The sequence below is a fragment of the Saccostrea echinata genome, unplaced genomic scaffold, assembly GCF_033153115.1.
Source record: "Saccostrea echinata isolate AGI-Se365-2 ecotype Australia unplaced genomic scaffold, CSIRO_AGI_Sech_v1 ptg000006l, whole genome shotgun sequence".
NCBI classification, from domain to species: domain Eukaryota; kingdom Metazoa; phylum Mollusca; class Bivalvia; order Ostreida; family Ostreidae; genus Saccostrea; species Saccostrea echinata.
In genome coordinates, this window is record NW_026889755.1 from 7,297,858 (window position 1) to 7,321,361 (window position 23,504).

General features: G+C 32.5%; 2 protein-coding genes across 2 annotated transcripts; one reads left to right on the forward strand and one right to left on the reverse strand.

Moving 5' to 3' along the window:
- Positions 1–1,857: 1,857 nt before the first annotated feature.
- LOC133180320 (lysosomal proton-coupled steroid conjugate and bile acid symporter SLC46A3-like) lies at positions 1,858–7,012 on the forward strand. Its single transcript, XM_061314867.1, has 4 exons — positions 1,858–2,980; positions 5,464–5,547; positions 5,979–6,135; positions 6,892–7,012. Exons 1-4 carry the CDS (start codon positions 1,858–1,860, stop codon positions 7,010–7,012), a joined length of 1,485 nt encoding a protein of 494 aa, XP_061170851.1.
- A 10,853-nt stretch (positions 7,013–17,865) lies between these two features.
- Positions 17,866–19,228, reverse strand: LOC133180476 (ultraviolet-sensitive opsin-like). Its single transcript, XM_061314992.1, has one exon. The coding sequence runs from the start codon at positions 19,154–19,156 to the stop codon at positions 18,041–18,043; it is 1,116 nt and encodes a 371-aa protein (XP_061170976.1). The 5' UTR covers positions 19,157–19,228; the 3' UTR covers positions 17,866–18,040.
- Between the last annotated feature and the right edge of the window lie 4,276 nt (positions 19,229–23,504).

The window sequence follows — 23,504 nt, forward strand, 5'->3', positions numbered from 1 at the left end:
GGGATCTAGTAGATAAAGAATATTAATACGGGTTATAATATAGTACAGAACGGGTTGGTATCCTTCTAGTCTACCTATCATTAAAACATTCATATTTAAAAATAATTTTAATAATCGTAAACGTATAAAGCTGATAATATTTCTGTAATGTGAAGAAAACAGTGGAAAGCGGGTACTAGAAGGTGGTGATGTAAGTATACAAAAACTACTATTGATATACGTTATACCTATGTTTTGTTTATACATCTGTATGAACCATTATCTTCTACACACTGTGTGTTTGTAAACATGCAGGACCTTAATTTATTAACACTGTTTATTTGTTTCACTTATTACCTTTGACTATGAGCGGATTTCAGTTCATGATCAGTTTCTAAACTAAAACGAGCTTGAATGAAAGGAATTAAGAATGCATTTTGGTCCAGTAGTTTGGGCTTAAGTTTTCTAAGGGGACATGGACGAAAACAGCAAAAGGTGGAATTTTTATTGTGGGAGAAACTTTTGTTTTTAAATTTCCACTTCAATTTTTTTCTGAAAATTCAATTTAAATAACCTATGAAACATGTTAGACAATTGTTCCTCACTTTATCTCAAGTCAACTAATATACAAAACATTGGTACCAGGCCCGTAGCAGCGGTTTTGAAACGGGGGGGGGGGGGGAGGCAACTTCCCAAAAACATCTGACAAGAAGAAAAGGCTAATTTACTGTAAAAATCCTGGAATTTGACAATGCTCGATCTCACAACATCAAAAAGTGGGCGTGGAAAGGGGGGGGGGTGGCAACCAGCATCTAAAGAAAAGGAGATGGGCGAACATAGCGTGCAGAAAGCCTATAGCTTCAGATATATAAAAATCATGTTGAATTTGTGAATTAAGTATTGAGAGTTAAGTTCTCATTGTTGAAATTTATGAAATTATGATAAACAAAACTGTTTACAGGAAAATTTTCTCGGCGAAATTTATTCTTTCATTAAAAATATAATGTTGTATTCGTGTAGTTCGAACCCTAGCAATAAAAATCCTAAGTATCATTTTCTTTCGAGACTAGCACGCTAACCACTAGACTACACAGCTCCTGATGAATGATGGCATTTAAATCATGTTTGTGATTTGACCATTGACTAAATGGACTTCAAGTATTTCTCGAAAAGATGCGAACGTTATGTAATAAAAGTATATTTTTTAGGCATAGTAGGTCTTTGCCCCATATTTTTGGTAACAAAATATGAATATTTTTATGCAAACTTAGAGGATTAACTTTCAAAAAAATGGAGCGAAGACCCACTCATATCGAAAAATAGAGTTATAGTATGAGAAAATGACTCTTTTTGCTCTCTTTAGTGTGTGTATTATATTTCATAAACAAATAATATCAATCTTTGTGAGCTTTTTGCAAATTGTAGAGATTTTTCAGAAAGTATATTTTAATGTTAGATAACATATGAAAGAAAATTTTAATGTAATTAAGATTTAAATGTTCACCTTCATGTGTGTCACACTATAGGCTTTTCGCTCGTCATGTTCACCCATCTTCTTTACTGTTACAAAATACTATACTCAGAAAAAGGTTAAATTTATATCATCTGTTTGCACCTGTGACATCGGTGTCATACATGTGAGTTACTTTTCTTATACCTACACGTATGCCTTTTTTGGTTCTCTTGTCTCCTGTGTCGAATTGTATTGCTTGACCCTACGCAATGAAGATTACAGTTTATGAATGTATACAATATTGCAGAGAAGTCTTCAAAATTATCATTTACAAATTGCAATACTTTAATTTACGATGTACTTTAACACATTGCATATTTTTAAAGCATTCCTCTGGACTTCTAGTGTAATCTTAAAAGGCAGAAATGGATCAACCAAATAAAGATTTCACATATGAATCAAAATCGAATCTCGCTGTCAAGCGGAAGCGACTTCATTTCATTGTAGGACCTATTGTGCTTTTGTACTGTTTCGCATTGACATTATCCTTTGCAGTAACCGCATTATATGCACCGTACATCATCTCCAAAACACTTTATCCACACCGTAAATTGGAGTCATCGACTGGATCCATATGTGATACAAACCACTCATCGACAACATCCCAAGAGAGTACAGTCATTCAAAAGCAAGCTGCGTCATTTTCTATTTATACGTCACTGCTGACCTCACTTCCGGCCGCGTTTTCTTCTGTGATTCTTGGAACCCTCAGTGATCAACTTGGTCGAAAGTTTAGTTTTCTCATTTCCTTCACTGGTCAATTATTAAGTAAAGGACTTATGGCTACCTTTATTTATTTGGAAACTAATGTTTATCTACTTCTGATCGGGAGCGCCATTGAGGGCTTGACTGGAGGCTTCCTCTTTGTTCTGCATGCCTCGTTTACATACATTGCAGATATTACAAAGGATGACAAGGAAAGATCAGTTTTTATTACTCTGACTGAAATGTGTTTAGGGGTAGGGGTGGTACTTAGCAAGGTTACAGCCGGATATTTCATCAAAGCTACCCACTACTTTTACCCCATGCTCACTGTCGCCTGCATATTTTGTCTTTTAAACCTTGTGGTCCTATTCATTTTACCGGAGACCCAAGAACGAAAAAAGGATAAAAATTCACATAAATTCTCTTTCCTCCTCAAGTACACCAAAAATGCCTTTTCCTTTTATGTTGCCAAGAACGACAACGGAACACGTTGGAAATACGTCACCTTTCTTCTAATATTTGGTTTTTATGCTCTGACTATGACCGGCGATACTTCCGTTTTGACCCTTTATCAGATCAGTCAACCATTTTGTTGGGGTTCGGTAAAAGTTGGTTGGTATGGTACCATCAAGTATTTTCTTCAGAGCATCCTGTGTTTGGCAATGATCAAGGTTTTTCATAGGTGTATGAAGGACGAAGGTGTTGCAATACTTGGATCCACCTCGGCAGTTTTCTACTGTTTGATCACTGCACTCGCTAGAAATGACGTCATGATGTACATAGGTAAGAAGACTTTTGATTTATTATTTTTTTTTTCAGATCATACCCGCTTTTGTAAATTTTATTTTTGATATATTTGTAAATATAAAGATTGAGTATACATGTCAACAGATTTTATCACTTTACTGATATTCCAGTTTAAGTTTTATTTATGCACTGTAAAACGGTTGAATATTCTAAAGAATATCTTTATCCCTCTATACAATGCAATGCACACTGAAGAGTTCTGATTTTTGTGGTATGTTTTGCAGATAGAGTAATCTGTCCTTTGATTTAGAATAAATTAAATCGAAATGTACAGTGTATTACTTAATTTGTGATCAAATCAAGCATTTATAACACTAGCTTTGGAATAGATTGAACAATAAACATTTGCAGGTACATGTATTTTGCCCTAAAAAAAAAGTAATTTCTGTTCATCAGTACTCCATTGTCTGAGAATATTTTTCCTGGGGGTAAATCTAAGGTACCCTATGTTGAAAACCTATCAGACAAGCTCAATATTTACACTTTTTAACACTATAATTTTCTCAATATCCAAAAAATCATTATACTTTAATGTATAGATGGTCGTTAAATGACTTAATTTGGTTAAAACGAGCTATTTGATTGCATAAAAAAATTAGTTAATATCGCATAATACGTTTTGTCCTGTCGCAAGATATCTTTTGTCAAAAACATATGAACTCGTTTGAAGGATATTGTAATTTTGAAATTATAGGTATAAATTTAACCAGAAGTCTCTGATGAGACTGAAGCTCTACTGGTGTGTATTATAAAAGGAGAATGACGTTTTTCATACTAATTGTTAGGCCATTATTTACACACTGAATTGTCGATGGATTTTTCCGTTATACCTCAATCATGACAATGAACACATGGTGGGTGTGGCCGGTCAGCAGGGGATGCTCACTCCTCCATGGCACCTGATCCAACCTCTAATATTTTAGAGGTCCGTATTTGCTCTGCTCCAAAATTTGTATTGTTTAAAGGATTTTTGAGCTTGAATACTGCTCGTTATCTCCATACCTTTCATTTAAAAAGAATTTAAAGAAATGTTGTTTTGGTAACCTAACAACATCTTTTATCATAATAGAAACCAGAAGTCTCTGTCGTTTGTACCTACAACAAAGGAAAGAAAAAAGTAGCACTTGGACTTGAAACTTTGCAACAACAATAAATAGAATTATGATCCTTGGTTTAGTCTCTTTTTGTGGCAAGATTTATTGCAATCAAACTAAAACTGTAGGAGGAGTATTCTTTTAAAAGAATTTTACAGAAATTTCGATAATAGTGACCATGGGAACATCATTCAACAAAAACAAAATACAATAAATACAACTATGTATTTCTTTTTAGTCTACTTGTGTGCCAAGTTATATTGAAATCAGACCAAAACTGTAGGAAGAGTAGCGCTTTGAAAGTTTTTGAAGAAAATTTTTATTTTTAGTAACCATGGCAACACCGTTCATTGAAACCAAAAACTGATACAGAGAATTATGTATCTTAGTGTAGTCTACTTACATGTATGTGCCAAGTAATATTGAAATCAGACCAAATCTGTAGGAGGAGTAGCGTTTTGAAAAATCGTTTACAGACAGGCAGACGGACGGACACCTTACTATATCATAAGCTCTAAAAATTACCCGTTATACTCGTATAACCTGGGTTGGAACAGTTTACGCATAAGCTAAGGGTAAGCTGTTCCCAACCCAGAGTACATGTTTTATACATACTCGTATAACTTGGTTAATTTTGAAATTCATTCCTTAATTGTATATGTAAATGAAGTCAAATATCCATGTGAACAAGTTTCTACCTGTAATCATTTTCTCCTTCATCGATTGGACTTGGAAAAGTATTCCAGTAAGTTTCAAGAAAGTCTTCAACTCATATAAGTACTATGTACATGAATTATACTCGGAATAGTAGTTTTCTATACCTTGTAGGGGTTTGGCAGTGCATCCAAACATACTAACAGTTCGGACTAATAGTGGGAGGGGGGGGGTATATTCTCCTTGTCATTTAGTATTTAAAAATATTGTGACTTTTTTCATGTATAACTCCCTAATTTTTTTGCGTTGCTATATAATTCATTTAAGAAAAACCTTCAAAATGAGTTAATAGGGACTAATTTATTGTGGAAAATTAGGTAAGATAGATTTTTTGTAAGTTGTAATTGCAGTCCCTCAATTTCAAGTTAGAAAATGTTCTTAATATTGTATTTTAAGCTACAGCAGAAAAAGAAGAAATATGCGCACCCGTTGTAAGAGAAAATGTGTCTGATTAAACCTGAATTATCTTTCTTTGAAAATTCATTTGCAAAGACGAGTTACATAGAAAAAAATATAAATCAGTATATATTACCCCCCCCCCCCCTCGTGTTTTATCCCGCCATATTACTTTGCACTTAGTTTATTTCTTGAGCCCCTCTTCATGGAGGTTTTTCTCATTATTTTTCAAAGTACATAATGATCACATTTCAGCTCCAATAGTAGGCTTTGGTGCAATTCTACCATTCCCGATGATCCGCGCCATAATGTCGAGAATGACCTCTAAACACAAGCAAGGTGATTTTAAAATTAGATTATTAGCGAAGTATACTGCTTATAATATGCTCCACTTGGAAGTGAAATTTTGATCAAATGGAATAATATTGCACAACAATATTGATAGTTAAGTAATACAAGCTAGAACAAAATCTATTAGTGATTCTTTAAATTGTATTTAGATGAGATTTTTTTCTAGTTCAAAACCATTTCTTTAAAAAATTCTAGCTAGCTCTCTCTGTTTGCTTTTTCAGTTTTCTTCTATTTTCTTACTTAAATTTTTAAAATGCTGAAAATCAAATTTTATTGACATACTTTCAACTTTAAAAATGTATTTGTACTTTTTTCTTTTCTTTTCTTTCTTTCTTTCTTTTTTTTTTAATACACTTTTCTAACTATTAATTTATCCCAATTAAAACATATATTTGATAAACCCTGTATATTTTCCGCAGGTTCGCTATTTGGCGGATTGAGTGCGGTAGAAATCCTTGGTAATTTAGCAGGAAACGCCCTCTTTAATACAGTTTACTCCCACACCGTGGATTTGTATAAGGGAGCTGTGTACTTTGTCATGTTTGCGTGTGCAATGATTTCACTGGTAATGCTGAGGTAAGTACTTAAAGGTGCACCCATTAAATAAATAAATAAATAAATAAAATAAAAAGGCTGTCGCTTATAGGATATTTATTTATCTATTTATTGATTGATTGTTTGTTTGTAAATGTGTGTATGTATGTTTCATTGTTCCTATGTTAAGTTTGACAATATGAGAGATTATCAGACTTTTTTCCGGCCCAACCTTTCCTCAAAATAGTCTGATAAATGAATTTGGCTTAGTTTTCTTCATACTAACCTGGTATAAATATGCAAGGTAAAAAAAGTCCGAATTGTTTGTTTGTTTTTAAATAAAAGAAATTTTCTCTGGTTTATAGAATAATATTGAGCCTGAAAAAATAATTATGTGCATAAAGGTAGCAAAAATGACTGCTTGTTTCTCTTTTGTTATAAATAACTGTGTATTACTTTTACAAATAAAGAACGAAAACAGTAAGGAAGTCAGAAAACTTCTCAATATTTTTGTATATTAAATCAAATTCTACGTGTTTTTTCCTAAACTTTAAATATGCAATTTGAATAACGCTGAAACATTATCACTGATATAGTTTCTGAACTTTTTTATATTCGCGAAGAAATCAACACATCTTTGATTTTTTTTTTTATCAAGTCATCTTTTTTTTTTTTTTTTTTTTTATATAATTATTTTTTAAAATTTAACAGATAGATTCACCACATGCCAAATTTATTATAGTCGATACGCAAATGTTTCTGATTTATTGAAAAATACATTATTACTTCTTTTTTCAGTGTAACGGCTTTCATATCGAAAACTACCACGATTTCTGTGTATGAATTAGAAATAAGACAAGACGAGAAGAAATACGGAACTTATACCTCATCCGAGTCAAGATCTACTTCATCAAATTAATTTGTTTTTAATGTTCCATGATTAAAGTATACATACCAGTTTTGCTTATAAAACATTGATAACATGTTTGATAACAATGCATTAAATATCATTAAAAGACTTTTTTTTCTGTGCATGTTCGTGAGTAAAAAAAATTTACTGCGTCTCTCTTCTTCGTTAGCTTCAGGAATTTTAAGTAGGTACTATAGATGTATCGAATATGCAGATGCAAGATTCTGCCGTATACTGACCGACTTCTTATAATAATGAGTTTTATCAAAGAGGCGTGTAAACACTTTAACAAGCTTCAGACGTTTTTATTTTCTTGGGAGAGTGCGTGCAGATTTTGAACTTCCAAATTATCAAGCATTCTACTGCGTACGTCAGGAGGAGATTTTCCAGAGACACAAGTAGTTATTCATAATGACGATTAATTCTTACATCAGAAGTTATTGATATTCCTGTTTATTTGGAAACTTAATTCAGAAAGCATTGTTCCATCATACTCAGTAGAAAACAAACGAATTGCACTTGAACTTCGGTATCTCACACACTGCTATCTCGAATACCATAGATATGTCAAAGTGAATTAGAAGTCCCAACCCCTTATTCTTTATGTATTTAACCCTTGATATCTCGAATACTCGGATATCTCGAAGTTTTTTTTCTCGGTCCCATGGAGTTCGAGATAACGAGGTTTGACTGTAATTAAACAAAGTACATCTCATAACACAGTTACAATAAATACAGTTCAAAAACAGGCATGTTACACAGTCTGCAGTGTTTTATAGGGTCTACCTCGCAAGTCCTGCAATGTATTCCGTATACATTTACAATAAAATGAATGAAAATTTTGACAGCATAATTCTTGATATCTTAAAAAGTGAACTGTTATTGAATTCTGTCGTATTCAACTTTGTTTCAATCAATAATTTTCTTTTGTTTACAAATGTGTGACATGTATAAGAGTAGTGTATTATCACTAAAAATACCAGTAAATCAAAAGACTGTATGCAATGTAATGATGCTGTTGACTACTTATACATAACAATTTTTTTCATACTCTGAAAAACATGAATCAGTTTCTGAGATATTTGTATTTACTGCTTTTTTCTTTTTTACTGATTTTCAGTACAACTTCTAAGTTTATTCGGACGTAACCAAGTTTTGAATTCCCTTCTAAATTTCATATCAAACCCGATGTAGATAAAGGGATTGAGAATATGATTAAAAACGTAAAATCTGAGAAAGAAGTGATAAAAATTCATATGCGTGGCTGTGTCTGAAATTTTAGGTTCTTCTATGGCCATCACCTGAGTAAGTAAAGGGGGCAAAAAGGACACAATGTACACAACGATGATTGCTAGTACAGTTAAACTCATATTATGCTTCATACGCGCCCGTGAAACATTAGATCCCCCTATATGTTCATCCTCAACGTTGCTTTCAGAGGGTGCATCGTGTGATTGGTTCTCTGGAAATGTGGTCTGTTTTAATCTCTCAAATGAATGGTAAACTTTCCTTATAACAGGGAAATACAATCCGGCTGTGATGAAAATATTCAACAAAATTATAGCTAATAAAAACCCGAAGTAGACGTGTAGAAAAGATGTCTTCAATTTAACGTTGGCAACAAAAGTGCAAGTTTCCGTTGTAAAATTTCGATTGTCGTAAAGAAGCACGTCTTGTGAAGTACCACTTGAATAAAATGTAGGAGAGCCGTAGAATAAAGATAATCCACTTATAATAATGAGTGAAGCCCTTCTCCATCCACCGTTCAACTGTTTTGCAAATGGTCGACACAGCATCAAATAACGCTGAAGGGCGATGATGAATATGATGTGACCTGAGACGCCATTGTTGAAAATTACTAGAAAGGAGAGCACACGACACAGAACATCACTGGGGTAATCGTAATGATGGGAATCAACGAGATGGAAATATACAGCGTTGTTGGCACATCCGATAAAATCAACAGCGGACAACACCGGTATAAAGTATCGATGTACTTGTCGTTGAATACGAAAACAGTACACCAAAATCACAATTATGTTTCCAAGGGCGCCGAGTGCTGCAGCAATATTGTAAAGGATTGTCGTGGGAAGTACCTTTAAAGCGTATAAATCATCTAAATTTGTTCGGTTTTCGTCCATAATAATCCACAATTTTTTTTAAATACGACAAGCAAGCAAATTTGATTATTGCATACGTACAACGTAGCACAAAAGATAAGTCTTTAACGTTCAAGGTCACAAAATGGTAAAATCGCCTTAGATATTCTAACTCATAATATACAGATAAATTCCTATTGCAGATAAAAGTGTTCGAAAGAAAATTTAACAAGAACACTCGCACGTGCGATTTCGAGGTTTTAGATAACAATCATTCCACTTGAATTCAGACTTTAAATAAATAGTTTGTTCAGCTTTTAATCGTCAACACATTTTAGAGTAAGGAAATTGTTCACTTTCCGGAAATACGTAGGTCAAACGTAAAGGTCGGTTGCTATAATTATTTTGTAATCAATTTGGAATGTGAGATTTTAAGTGGTGAATGAATGATAGTACCTTATACAAAAAACATCCATTGTACTATGCACGGTGGCTGCTTCAATCACATCAGAGATAGACTTAAAAAAATCTTTCTCTCTCTCTCTTCATACAGTATGAAAGGCCTTGCTGTATATCATGCAGTAATCTTTAAAACATTTGTTTGAAATTTGAACTCATAATTAAATAGAAAGGATATCCTTGTATTTATCTTTAAGATGACCTGAATACATGACTAAGAATTTCAATGAAAAAAGAAATGATCCTATCGATACATTGATAAACGATATATGTTTACATGGAATATTTTTTTCATGTTTTCGAAATCCCGATGATAGTTACACTGTATCAAGCCTTTAGTTACAAGTTTAAGCAATTTGTCCCCTTTCCATCCCACAAATTACTTTATGAGAACTAGTATTTAAATATATTTTATTTGTTTCAGATATTCTTACGTAGTTGGAAATTGCATTTTAACGTTTGATTTTAAAATTGTTCGTGATCTAAGCTACATGTATTTCGATTTCATTGTAATACATATCTATATTTATCAAGTACACTCATTATAAATCAAAGTAAAATAAATGACAATAACACATGCCTTTTTTGAATATCTATTTATAGAGGTAAATAACAGAGTTTATTCTCGGATTAGAATATGTCAGAAATAAATTACTTATATATTATATTATACCAAAAAAATCAACAGTATATCCGATCTGACATAGAAAGTAACAAAAGGTTTTCATCAGAAATTGTGACAAATCGAAACTTTATATAATTAATTATTAACTTTGTAGAAAAACTATGGACCGTAAACAGGATTGGGTAAGATTTCGTTGACTTGTACAACAAACTTGAATTGCCAAACACAATAAATTCACAAATGTTCATGAACAATCAGACATTTCCAATATATAAACATCTTCCTCAATACATTTTCAAGTTTCACGATACAAATACATTTTAACTACACTTATATCGATACTATATAAACGCACTTCCTCACATACATCTGCACTGCAAATTTATGCATCTGAGGAAACATACATGCGTACATCACTCATATTTCCAATATGCACGTGGTTTCACTTCAGAAACATCTTCACTGCATATACATGTAAATAAATACGCATCTTCACTTCGCGCATATCTTCACTACATATATACATCTTCACTTTACGTATACTTTCACTATACAAATATCTTCGAACTCACTGCACATACCTTTCAGTACTCAATCATCATCAATAAAAATATATTTTAATATATATACACCTTCAGTCATTGACATGATCAATACATATATATCTTCATTACAGATTCATCTTCAATACACATATATCTTCACTGTTAACATCTACAGAACACATACTAGTATGTCTTCACTGTTAAAATCTTCACTAAACATATATCTTCACTTTATACATCTTCAATACACATATATAATTTCACTGTATATTATACACATATATCTTCACTGTATACACAACTTTAATACACATGTATCTTAATTCACTGTATACATTTTCAATATACATACATCTTCACTGTATACATTTTCAATACACATACATCTTCAATTAATGCATCGACATCTTCAATACACATATATCTTCAGTGTATTGACATCTTCAATATAAACACACAGCTTCACTTCACAAACATGCAAATATATGTTCGATGCATGGACATCTTCAATGCATACACCTTCATTTCACATACATTGTATACAGTCACTACATACATTTTCAATACACATACATTCTAAATACACATAATCTTCAATACACATACAAAATGTCTTTACATACGAGTTTTATTGATATTTTTCATTAAAAAATTAAAAATATCGTGGTATTATATAATTCTGTTTAGCTTTATTTCAACGAACATTAAAGAAAAGCCAAAACATACTCTGATGATTTTATAAATAGAAAAACATCCGGAAAATGACTTTTTTTAACAGCGTGTGTAGTATACGAGGTAAAAGTATCAAACAAAAACATCTCACAAGCTTAGCTTCCCTGAAAAATTACAACATAGATAGATATCTTACATAACCCATGTATGTGTCATATTAACTGCTTGAGTATTCACATTGAACGAAGTCTATAGAACAAACCTTAAAATTAAGGTGTACAATAATCATATTCAAATGAAATAGATATAGGCAATAACATTAACATATAAATCCATTTCTATAACGATAGTTAAAAAAATTAATACCATTGTTGAATATCAAACCAAATGAACTGTTCAATTAACAAATCTTCAACATGCTTTCTTAATTGCACTTTATAATACTGACTATGCAGAAAGATCGGTAAAATTTGCACAGGACATAAATTGTTTAAAAGTACATTTGTAGCAGCTTAATGTTTTTAAACTAACATCTGATTCACAAGCTATTGTGATAAAGAATTTTTGTCATGTTAAACACTTAAATCTATTTTCTTCCATGAATTGTAGGTTCTTTTACAATGGTTAAAACAATATTTTTAGGAGGAAACTGTATTTTAAAACTGCTTCAGATTTTCACGTAGCTTTTTTTTTTATGAATTTTGAGGTTTTTGGAAGAAAGAGAGAGAAAAATGTTAATACTTGTGTATATTTATCGACTGACGGAAGAGTAATTTTATATAATCATACATCATTACCCTGTGGATTTTTCCTCATTAGTATTGGTAAATGTCACATATTTTCTGCAGAGGAGAAAAAGAATAAAAATTCATATAGTTGAGTATAATTATGTGAGGCACATTTTAATAACCACATTGTTTAAAATAATTGATAATTACTCAATTGCAATTTTACCCTGCATCAAAGAGCATCTGATTTCCCCCATAACAAGTGTAAAATTGTGTTGTATCGAGAATTTTAAAAGGGGTCTTGGTGGATCCAGCAATTTATGGGACACGCACCTTACAAAAACTACATTCAGTATTCTTATATCATACCAGCTATATGGCACATTAGTTGTGTTATTTTACATACAATTTAGTACAATTTAGTTTGTCAAATATATCAACCCCTCATTAGTGTGATCACTGAAATAATATGATACTGGTATATATATTGTTTATCTAATGAAATGCACAACATATATTTTTCATAATTAAGATTTAAAAAAAGCTACCTTCTACGTATGCACAAATAAACAATATCTATTTCCTATTACCCTTCATTACATCTAAAGCTAAATCACTAAATCGTCCTCTGTTTAAAATTTAAAGTGTCAGGTCCGTAAGAAACGGAAGGGATGGGGTGGGCGTGGCCGACAAAATAATTTTGCACTTTATACAATAATAATAGAAATCAAGGCTAATTTACGGTTATGCTTCCTCAAAAATAACGTCTAATAACCCCTTGTGTGTGTGTGTGTGGGGGGGGGGGGGTTTAATAATTTTCTGTTAGTTTTCCTCTACCCAAACTGAAATTCTTTCGCACGGGCCTAAGTACTAAGATTTATTTTCTAGTATAAGGTAATCTAATTCGGATTAAAAATCATTTACATGTACATATATTAATACTATATCTGTTGTACATCAAAAACATACATTATCATTTTGCAAAGTAAAACCCTGAGTCACATATTTCTTACATTAATTGCTAAGTGTGGAAGCTTTATTTATGATCATACACACAAGCCACGTTCTCTGTTTAAGTACTCTTTTTTTTATCTTTTGAAGGCGCAATCACGGAATAACTATGTAACACTTGCACTCACGCCAGGAACAGCTGCCTGTAATGCATCCAATTACCGCTGTATATTGAGGAAAAAATTGCAAGGCATTCTAACATGAAAAAAAATAAGTTTGAATAATTTATGTGCAGGCACGAAAATGGAATACTGTGAGTTTTTACACACAAAATCAACAGCAACGTTTGAGTTCCCGCCGAAATTTCAGATCAAAGCAGATGTAGATGAAGGGGTTTAAAACATGGTTTAAGACATAAAATCTAAGAAAAAAGTAATACAAATTAAAACGGACAACAGTGTCTGTAATTTCAGGTTCTCCAAGAGCGAGTGTTTGAGTGATTAATGAAGGTAAAAAAGAGCAAATGTACACAACAATTATCACTAATAACGTCACACTCATATTATTTCTCATTCGGGCTTGCGCGATGCTACATTCATCACCGTGGTCAGCCTCTGTTTCACAGTGACTGTGGTTTATAGATGGCGCTTCACTTTCAGACTCCTTTTTAGATAAATTCTGACTAATAAACGACATTCGCTTTAATCTGGAGAAGGTGTGGTAAATTTTTCGTATAACGGGCATGTAAAGGGAAGCTGTTACGATGATATTTAATAATATAAGAGCTAAAAGAATTCCAAAATACACACGCCGGAAAAAAGTCGGCGAGTCAATATTGCTACTGTATCCACAACTTTCTGTTGTCACATTTGTGTTATTGTACAATAACGTCATTTCAAATTTTCCACTTGCAAATAACACTGGTGATGCATATATTAAGGACAACACACATATAATGACAAGAGCAAGTCGTCTACGTGCTCTGTTTAATTGCTGTCCGAATGGGCGACATAATATCAGATACCGCTGGAGGGCAATCACAAGAATTATATGACCGGAAACTCCATTATTGAAAATGACCAAAAATGAAAGTAGACGACACAATATATCACTTGGGTAAATAAATTGTAATTCGTCGTCGAAATGAAAATATACGGCGTTGGTTACACATCCGATGAAATCTACACACGCTAAAATCGGAATGAAATACCGATTGTCCTGTTTTTTCATTCGAAAACAATACACGAGTACAACAGTAATATTCCCCAGTCCGCCAAAACTGGCCACTACGTTATAAAATGTCGTCGTGGGTCTCACTTTTTGTGCGTATTCCTCGTTTAGCTGTAATTTGTTTTCATCCATTTTCCCGAATTTCCGGCCGAGGTAATAACACCATCACGTGTAAGTATAACTCAGCATGTTTTCTAAACCTAGGAGTTTGACGAGGAAATAATTTTTGCTCCCACGATAAACTAACAGCTGACTAGGTCAATCTAGCGCCTATACACATTCCAAAAATTGCTCCTTGCTTGTTATTATGTACATAGTATCAATGACCGGCCTTTTAAATAAAATTTGTCTTAAAATCAATATACAGCTCTTTAAAAATGATCATTGTGCCGAAACGGTGATAAAAATAGTTGTCCCCAAGTATAGTATCGCTGACCTTGGTAAAGGTCGGTAGATTAAACAAAAATTGTGTTATCTTCCGCACAATTGAAAGTAGATATTTTTATACTTGCGGAAGGCGCGGGTTTCTGTTAATTTCCTTTGAAAGGAAAAGTAAGTTAATTAGTACATATTAATAAATTACCACTTTTGATCGTTCTTCTAAAAATGAATCTTTTATAATTCATAAAAATTGATTTTTGAGAGATTGTGGATTATATTACTGAACTCTGTATGCAGAGAGAAATATCAAAGAGAATGTTTTTTCCCTAATTATTACAACATACAAAACAAGGAGGAAAATGGGTTCTCCAATTGAAACTTGGATCTTTTTGAAGTTATTTATTCAATTAAAAGAATGTTACTGGTTTTATTTTAGAATTCTCACTGACTTATATTTCGAGGATAAAAGAATTTAATTTAAAGAAATAGAAATTCCATTCCAAAATTTTACTGTTTTTCTTATTCGAACTTTTGAAAGGAGGTAAAGACTAACACTTGTCCTCAGTTTATGTCATTTTATTATGTGTTTGACGAAATAAAGTCATGGGGAGATTCGTAAATTTCCGTTAAGGGATGAAAGTTTTGGAGGCTGGGGTCTGAGGACCGTCTTGAGGCTCCAAGTAGGGTAGGTCAGAGCGAAGTCCTGGTGGTGCCAGGGGAAGTAGCGCCTAAAAGCTACTGAATTTTAGAGATTTTAAGAGCAAAATGTAAACTTAAAATTAGACTTGATAGAAAATATTTTCAGGAAATTTAAATTTAACGTAATAAATTGCATGTAGAAAATATTTTCAAGTTAGGAAGACTTTGTTGTGTTAATGAAGATTCCATATATTAAAAAATGCGCTGGTTTTGACTATACCCGGTATATATATGATGTTATATTTCCTAAATTTCCTACAACAGCCTATGGAAGTTTTTTTTATTCCGAAAAAAAAAATTTCAAGACATTTCTCCTCTTTGAATTACCTTCATCAGCCCCGGAAACTTAAATGTTTATAAAATCCTGCCGATCGACGCTCGCCATTTTTACATATAGATAAAATCATTCTTCACTTGTTTAAGTCAGTATATAAAGGCAAAGATCTATTTAAAAATCTGAGATATTGTCTACTTCAATAGTCAAACATGTATCCAAAGAATTATTTGGTATCAAGTAGCCAGGTTTGTATTGTGGAAATCGCCGATTAGGGAAACCATTTTCCCCGAGATATTGATGCTTGAAATCGATTATAATCCATGTAGCTCTGATTAATCGAGAGTACCAAATCTCATATTTTATGAATGTATCTGTTTCCAAGGTAATTTGAAATTCACATTTTAATATCATGCTAAGTTTTCTTTTAATTTTTTTTTTGCCTTTATTTAAAAATAATTAGTTCTAAATACAATGTACATGTTATCTATCTTTTGGAAATTTTAGGGGAGTGGGGTTTAGGAACCAACGCCCCCCTCAAAATCCGCAGGTGAAAGCAGTATATTTCAGCGATTTAAAATATAAATACAGGTATATGAAAACATTAAGGCGAATTTCTTTTAAAGATATATAGGTTATTAGACCACAGGAGATGTAAATCTCAAATACTTAATAAATATAAAATATTGTCAGTAGTTTTTATGTACATTCAAGCAGGGAGATTATATTTAAAAAATAATAATTGTAAGATCACGAAGATGTTGTCGAAGCTTTATACAAACTTAACAAGAATGTCCCTGTAACAAGACTACACTGAATATTGTATACGCAAAGTTTTAATAAAACGGATTTTGTTTATAAAGAAAAAAAGATTTACAAATGAGTATATGTAATATCAGAACAAGGCTGTCTCAGATTATATGCTCGATTGAAATTAATCAAACATCATGAAGAAAAAAGAAAGAAAGAAAGAAATCTAGAGCAAAGCACAATTTCTGAACACAAATATTTAAATTTATCATTACATGTACATTGGAACGAAACTACTTTATCTCTTTACAACTCTAGCCGTATTTTGAACAAAAGTTCATATTAGGTACTTAGAATTGTAGCATTAACTATGACAAATCTTTTTTTTTTTGTGTTGCTATCTTTTTTTAATTAGAAGATATTATAAAAGTGGATACTAGATGAATCATTTCTTTAACTCCCTTCCTGGTTCCTGAAATATACAGTCGCACATATAATCATTCTCCACAAATGATTCCACTTAAAGGATAGCATATACACTTATATATTTTATTGTGATAAATTTGAGATAAAAAATTAAAGTACAACCCTTCCTCAATAAATATAAAATTTTACCCACCAAAGTTTCTCCGTTCTCAAGATATATAATTTTCACGACACGACTTAAAATCATGTTTAATATAGAAGTCAGAACTGGATTATAAATGCAGGTCTGTAGCTCGCTGGTCTGAAAAAAAAATTAGGATGGATGACCAGTGAGCAACATTGCCACCCATTGAAAAAAGTGTGTATTTATTGCGCACAAAAAGTGCACTGTTTCGCGATTTATTTTTCCGTTTCCAGGCCCCAGGATCATGAAACAGATTAGACTTAAGTCAAATTTTCAATCGCCTGTAAAATGTTTATTAATTATTGAATCAATCTTTAAATTTCCTGATAAAACACTTTTGTGATGCAATTTTGAAAAATATTTTAATTTTAGTCTGCTTGACTTTTAAAACATTTTAGTACAACAGAAGGATTTTGACTTAAGCTTAAGATGCTTCATGATCCCGGGGCCAGAGCCGTTAGCTCCTTTCCAGACCAACGAGCTACAGACCTGCAGCTAAACTCGATTCATGCAGTTAAACATCGGTTTATATTGTAAAATTAAAGCACTTTTTTATTTTTATATTAAAAACTTTTGAACAATCTTAATTAATCTTCAAGACTTAAACTTTAGTATATCAAAAATATTCTTTACTTTCAATGCTAACTATCAGAAAACAATTACTTTGAAAGCAAATTTAGAACGAGGTCGATTATTTAAATGTGAGAGTATGGAAAAATAAGACAATAGGACATTTAAACAGGGATTATTTAGAAAAATCTAGGACAGAATTTATGTGTAATCGACCAAAAAACATAATATCCACAATGTATGCCAGCATAATTTTAATTTTCAAATAGACTGATAATACCTGTCAGGTATAAACAAAATGTGTGTATTTACAAACGTAAATTTAATACATGGATTTTATATCGCCATATTATTAGAAGTGTTTATAGAAGAAAGATAAAAAATAGTCCTCTAGTCCTTTTTACCCCTATCTTCTCCGCAGAAAACTGTAAAGTGACATTATTTTCATGCCGAAAATGAGTATCGTCTGATAGTGCCACCACAGCAAAATTTCTGGAGTTCATTTCTGAATCTGATGTCATAGAACCAATATATATAGGGATTAGCAATGTGATTCAGAAGGTTAAAGCGCAAACAGAAAAAGTAAATGTTTAACTCGTACCCTTTAAGTTCTATTCTGGTTGCGAAACTGTGGACCTGAGTAATGAGTGACGTCAGATACGAAACTACGTAGACAATAATGATGACGAGAAACATGACGCTGATTTTTTTGCGCGCTTTTTGTTCCCGATTTTTATCGATAGTTGAGGTATTTTGAGGTGCAATATAGGACTTTCTCACATCGTTTTGTGGGAACTCTACCATTGCAATTTTCTCAACTGTAGAACTTTGCGTTTCTTTGGAGGTGATATTAGTGTCTACATCCACAATATTACTTGTTCGATTTCGTCTGGTAGGTGATAGTGTTCTATAAATAGTTTTAGTCACTGGAATGTACAGGGCGGTTGTGACGAAAATGTTTATAAAAGACAGTAGCAGCAAAAATCCGAAGTATGGTACCATAACACCTGTTCCATTTGTTCCATCATCGGAATGACAGACAAGAACAGAGATGTTCCGAGTGACATTCTGATAGTTATCTTCTACAGTTGTGCTATAGAATCCACCAAATTTCAAAACAGGTGATGCATAACCGACCGAAAATAGGAAAATTGCCAGAATAGCAATTCTGCAGGATTTCCTTGACATCTGTTGACTAAAAGGACGACAGATAATTAAATACCTCTGTAATGCAATCGCGAGGATCAGGTGAGCCGAAAATCCCCCGGTCAGTATCAGCAAAAAATAAAGAGTTTTGCATAAGTACACGTTAGGGTAGGTGTAGCGCTGGGTGTTGTCAAGGTGAAATTGAGTCACATTCGAAATACATCCGGAGAGATCGATAAAAGCCAATATTGGAATGAAATACCGGGTGCCTGTTTTGTCCTTAACGTATTTAGTGTACATCAGAAGAACAAGAGAGTTTCCGAATATTCCAAATGCAGCTTCGATTATGTGTACCATAGTGTTGGGAAGGAGTTGTTCTGAATATTTATCGGACAAAATCTCTGCATCGGCCATATTCACAAGTGAGGCAAAGAAAATTCACTATAACTATTTTCAACTCCAATATCCAAAGGAAACTATTAGAGAAGATATAAAGAACTGGAAAACTGCTACTGGGAATAAACACATTACACCAGTGACAGAAATTGTTATGAAAAGATACCAGAAGTGGATGCTTAACACAATGTGGTAATAAGGAAATATGTACTCCAACTCACTTTAGTGCCTCTAAATTTAAATTGTCATAAAGGAGTGAAGGAATAGCATGAATACAACTTACAGAATAATCGTGTATCAAAGACGTACTAACACTTCTATTAGTTATACAATGGGACAACATGGGTTACAAAAAACCCCAACATATTATAAATCCACAATCAAAGAATTGCATTTCGGGTTTCATTTTTATTATGGTCGCCCGCGTGGCCCAGTGGTAGAGCGTCTGACCTAGAGTCGCGGAGTAAGGAGTTGATCATTACGTCGCGGGTTCGAATCCCACTGTGGGACGTGGAGATCGGTCCTTCGGATGAGACCATATAAACCGAGGTACCGTGTCGCAGTAGGTGCTGGCAAGAAAAAGATCCCTCACTGCTTAATGGCCCTGAGTGCCGAACATAGGCCAGAATTTGCAGCTCTCCACCGGCAAGTGGTGGCGTCTCCATATGAGTGAAAAATTCTCGAAAGGGAAGTTTAACAGCAAACAAACAAAACAAAATCATTTTTATTATGGAATTTTTAAACGGTGAAGGCGAGGAAGGAATAAGTAAGAGGAAGGAGTATTTCCTCTCAAATACAAAACATCTAGTTCTCACAATTCCTTGCAGGCTAATAATTCAATAGTTTTTTAGAGAGAATAAACGATTATATAACGTCAGGGAAAAAAAGGGCAGGGGACTTTTAGTAGGATCTTGGGTAGTGTCGTGTCGCCCTATTGGGTGACCGCACTTATCTTGGGAATTTGTCTAGCTCGCTCGCTTGTGAGAGACCCTTATTTATAATGATTCTGCTTTTCAGCCACCAGGTCCAGATTAGGTTTGGGTGCACTGTAATAAGGAAAAGCAAAGCGTGGATCAAATTAAAAACGATGTTACTTTATTCACGTCTCCGAATAGAATGCACAACAAAAAGTCACCAGGCACAATAAAATAAATCATTATGAGTTGCTCGTAGCATTACAAACAAGTGTGCCTTAACCTACCTAACATCTGGTGACTCATAGAGTGATTAAACAATATTAAAAGACTCACTCTATATAATAAAAAATCTAGACAATGTAATTTCCAACTGAAATACTAAAGCTCGTACTTTTGTTTACACTGGATACATTTAAATTTACCTCCCTCGACTGGAGAGTTTGATAATAATAATAGAGCCAAACAAAGAAAGGCATTATATTTCCGGTATAAAACCGATAAAAAGTAAAACGTGTCTAACTATAAAACTACACTCTACATAGGACTACAGCTACCAAAATACAAGAAAAATCATAAGAACACACATCAAATATAAATGCCCTGATCTCAATATAATACTTTTATAATAGATTTCTATTTTAATGAAAGCTCAAATTTTGTAAACTAAAGCTCAAATTTTTGTAAACTCCAGAAATTAATTGCAAATGTTAATAAATAATTAATTAATCTTTTCTTTATAAGTTCTAGAAAAATAACTTAACCAAATAAAACATTTTTACCATACCTGTAATAAGGAAAAGCAAAGCGTGGATCAAATTAAAAACGATGTTACTTTATTCACGTCTCCGAATAGAATGGCCGAGTTGCGGCACAATTCCATTCGGAGACCCACGCTTGCCGTGAATTATTTTGTCCAATCAAATTAGTTTTTCTTTGTTAATTTGTATCAATAATAGCCAAAATATCGTATTTTGAAAAATCACATGACATGAACTGACCATTACCTGAGTATTTGACCTGCCACTTAACAAGTTAATCCCCTAACAATAGGTTAATGGATTCTACTTCGTTTGATAGTGTTTTTGACACTAGATAAAAAAGATAAAAGAACCCATAAATAAATATACAAAAAAAACACATCACCTATCTACAAATTACTGCTGTTCTCTTTTTCCAGCAAAATTACATAATTGTATGGCTAAAGGCTTAAACAGTTTACTAATCCCTCATGCCAAATCTTCTGAGTAACACATATTATTTATTTTAGACAATTACCTGTACTTATTTTTTTCTTCAAAGACATTCCTTCTTTTTCGTCAAATAAAATACTATTACCAAATTTCTATACATATATCTGAAATTGTAACAGGAAATAAAATAAAGACTTTACTATATAATTCCTATAAAACGAGAATACCCAAAATGTTATGTTAAAATATCCACATACATTAATCTTAACCCAAATTGAAATATTAATTGACTAAAATTCAAAGTGAAATTTTATCTTTAATCATAACTGTCCTTTCTGACATATTTCATTTTGTCAAATAAAATCTGCAACATGACTATTTTCCCCCTTGCTACCATTGCTTTCGTCCCTGAAAGCTCAAATTTTCCTCATGGATAATGAAAAATATTTAATTTGAAAGATATCCAAGGCATCAATTACATACCCTCGACAAAAAAATTAATACATTGTTTTTCTTCTTTTTTTGTTTTTTGTTTTATGCAATATATCACATGTTTAAAAACTACAATTAAACCTATGGATAAAAAAATATTTATATAAAAAAAAAATATATATATACATGTATATACATAAAGGCAATATTGATACCCATATATGTGTTCATTTTGAATCCCTGAGATTTTTCAATACTTTATTACTTATAAGTGGGAAAAATGAACAAACAAATATCATAGAATAGTCATCCAATATTAAAGAGTAAAAAAACCAATGAGGTCCCTGTAAAAAGAATTCATACAATAAATGGAAAAAGGAAAAAAAATTATTGAGTTGTGCGATTCAATGCAATGTTGACAACGGAACATAGAAAAAAATTAAAACCATACAAAAGGAATTGAAAATATTGTTAATCTTTTCTGCACTGGGTCATTTAAAGGGTAACCAGCATGTTTTTGTGTGGGTTATTTAGATGGAAAGCATAATTGTTGTGTAATAAGATGACATAGGCACTGAATGGTTGTTTTAAAATTCTTTTGAGTTTATGGTGGGTAAATGGGTTGATGGTAATGGTTGATGGAATGGTAATGGTCATGTTGGTTCGAGTGTCAGTGACTTTGAAATTTGTCCACGTAGCTAATAATTTGCATGATGGAAAAGGAGTAATTGAAATATCTGCAATTTGAGGTGTTGAAATAGTGTAATATGAAGGACACAAGGACAATCTAGTTATAAACACCATAACACAATCACCACCTGTAGTTAATTCTAGTGCCAAAATGGATCCTTTGCATGACTTTGATTTGTACATCCAGTATAAGAGAAGTCCCAAGATGACCAGTACAACTGTACTTAAAATAACTGATGCATGAATCCAAGTAAATTCTGAAAACCAAGTTGAGCTTATGTCTGTTGGATTAGGAGTTGAAGTTTCAAGTTTTTCATAAATGAAAGAAGGGACTTTGTCAGATGTGGCATTTTGTACTTGTTGTAGAACTAAAAGTGATGTTGACAGTTTTCTGAATTTCAAGACCAACACAATACAACATCCTAAACACAGTGCTGCAATACTTAAAGCTACATATGTTAAAATGTTGGAAGTACCTAACCAATCATCTTGAATATCAATTTTGCCATCTATTAAAGGTTCTGCCAGAGTTTTGAAAATTTTCTCATCCTTTTTGGCTGCTTTAGCAATTTTCTTTAAACTTAAATGGGCTTTTTGATCATTTACTAATATCTCATTTAAGGAATGATTATAAAATTTCAGTTCAGGAATGGACATATTTATTGGTGTAGGAAATAAACTGTCCCCAAACACATGTTCTAATTTAGAATCATCAAAAAATTCTTGTAATAAGGCCAAATTTACAGGATGGATCACTGAAAAATTTGAAGAAGAGTTGTAACAATCCACTAATCTTGGTGCATAAAACAGAGATTGGGTTGACAATGAGCATCTACAAGGAATATGAATGATGCAAAAAGCACATCCCTTTAAAACTTTTTGTTCCTTTGGACAATCTAAGACCAAAGTTGGTGTATTATACAACAAAACTGAGGTTGATGTGATTTCAAAAATGTTTGCTTTCAGTAAAGAAGGAATAAATCTAAAGTCACACAATTTTTGAACTTGTTTAACATCATTTGAGTATAAAGCCATTGTACAATCAGGTTCAGTTATAGGGGTCAAGGCCCTATTGGAATTACATAGTATGGTGGGTCCATGATCACAATTAACTAAATCTTCTGCTGATAACGAGAC

Coding starts and splice junctions, on each gene's coding strand:
- LOC133180320 (XM_061314867.1), top strand. CDS start 1,858: ATGGATCAACCAAATAAAGATTTCACATATGAATCAAAATCGAATCTC. Junction 2,981..5,463: donor TGACGTCATGATGTACATAG/GTAAGAAGACTT, acceptor ATCACATTTCAG/CTCCAATAGTAGGCTTTGGT. Junction 6,136..6,891: donor ATTTCACTGGTAATGCTGAG/GTAAGTACTTAA, acceptor TTCTTTTTTCAG/TGTAACGGCTTTCATATCGA.
- LOC133180476 (XM_061314992.1), bottom strand. CDS start 19,156: ATGGCCGATGCAGAGATTTTGTCCGATAAATATTCAGAACAACTCCTT.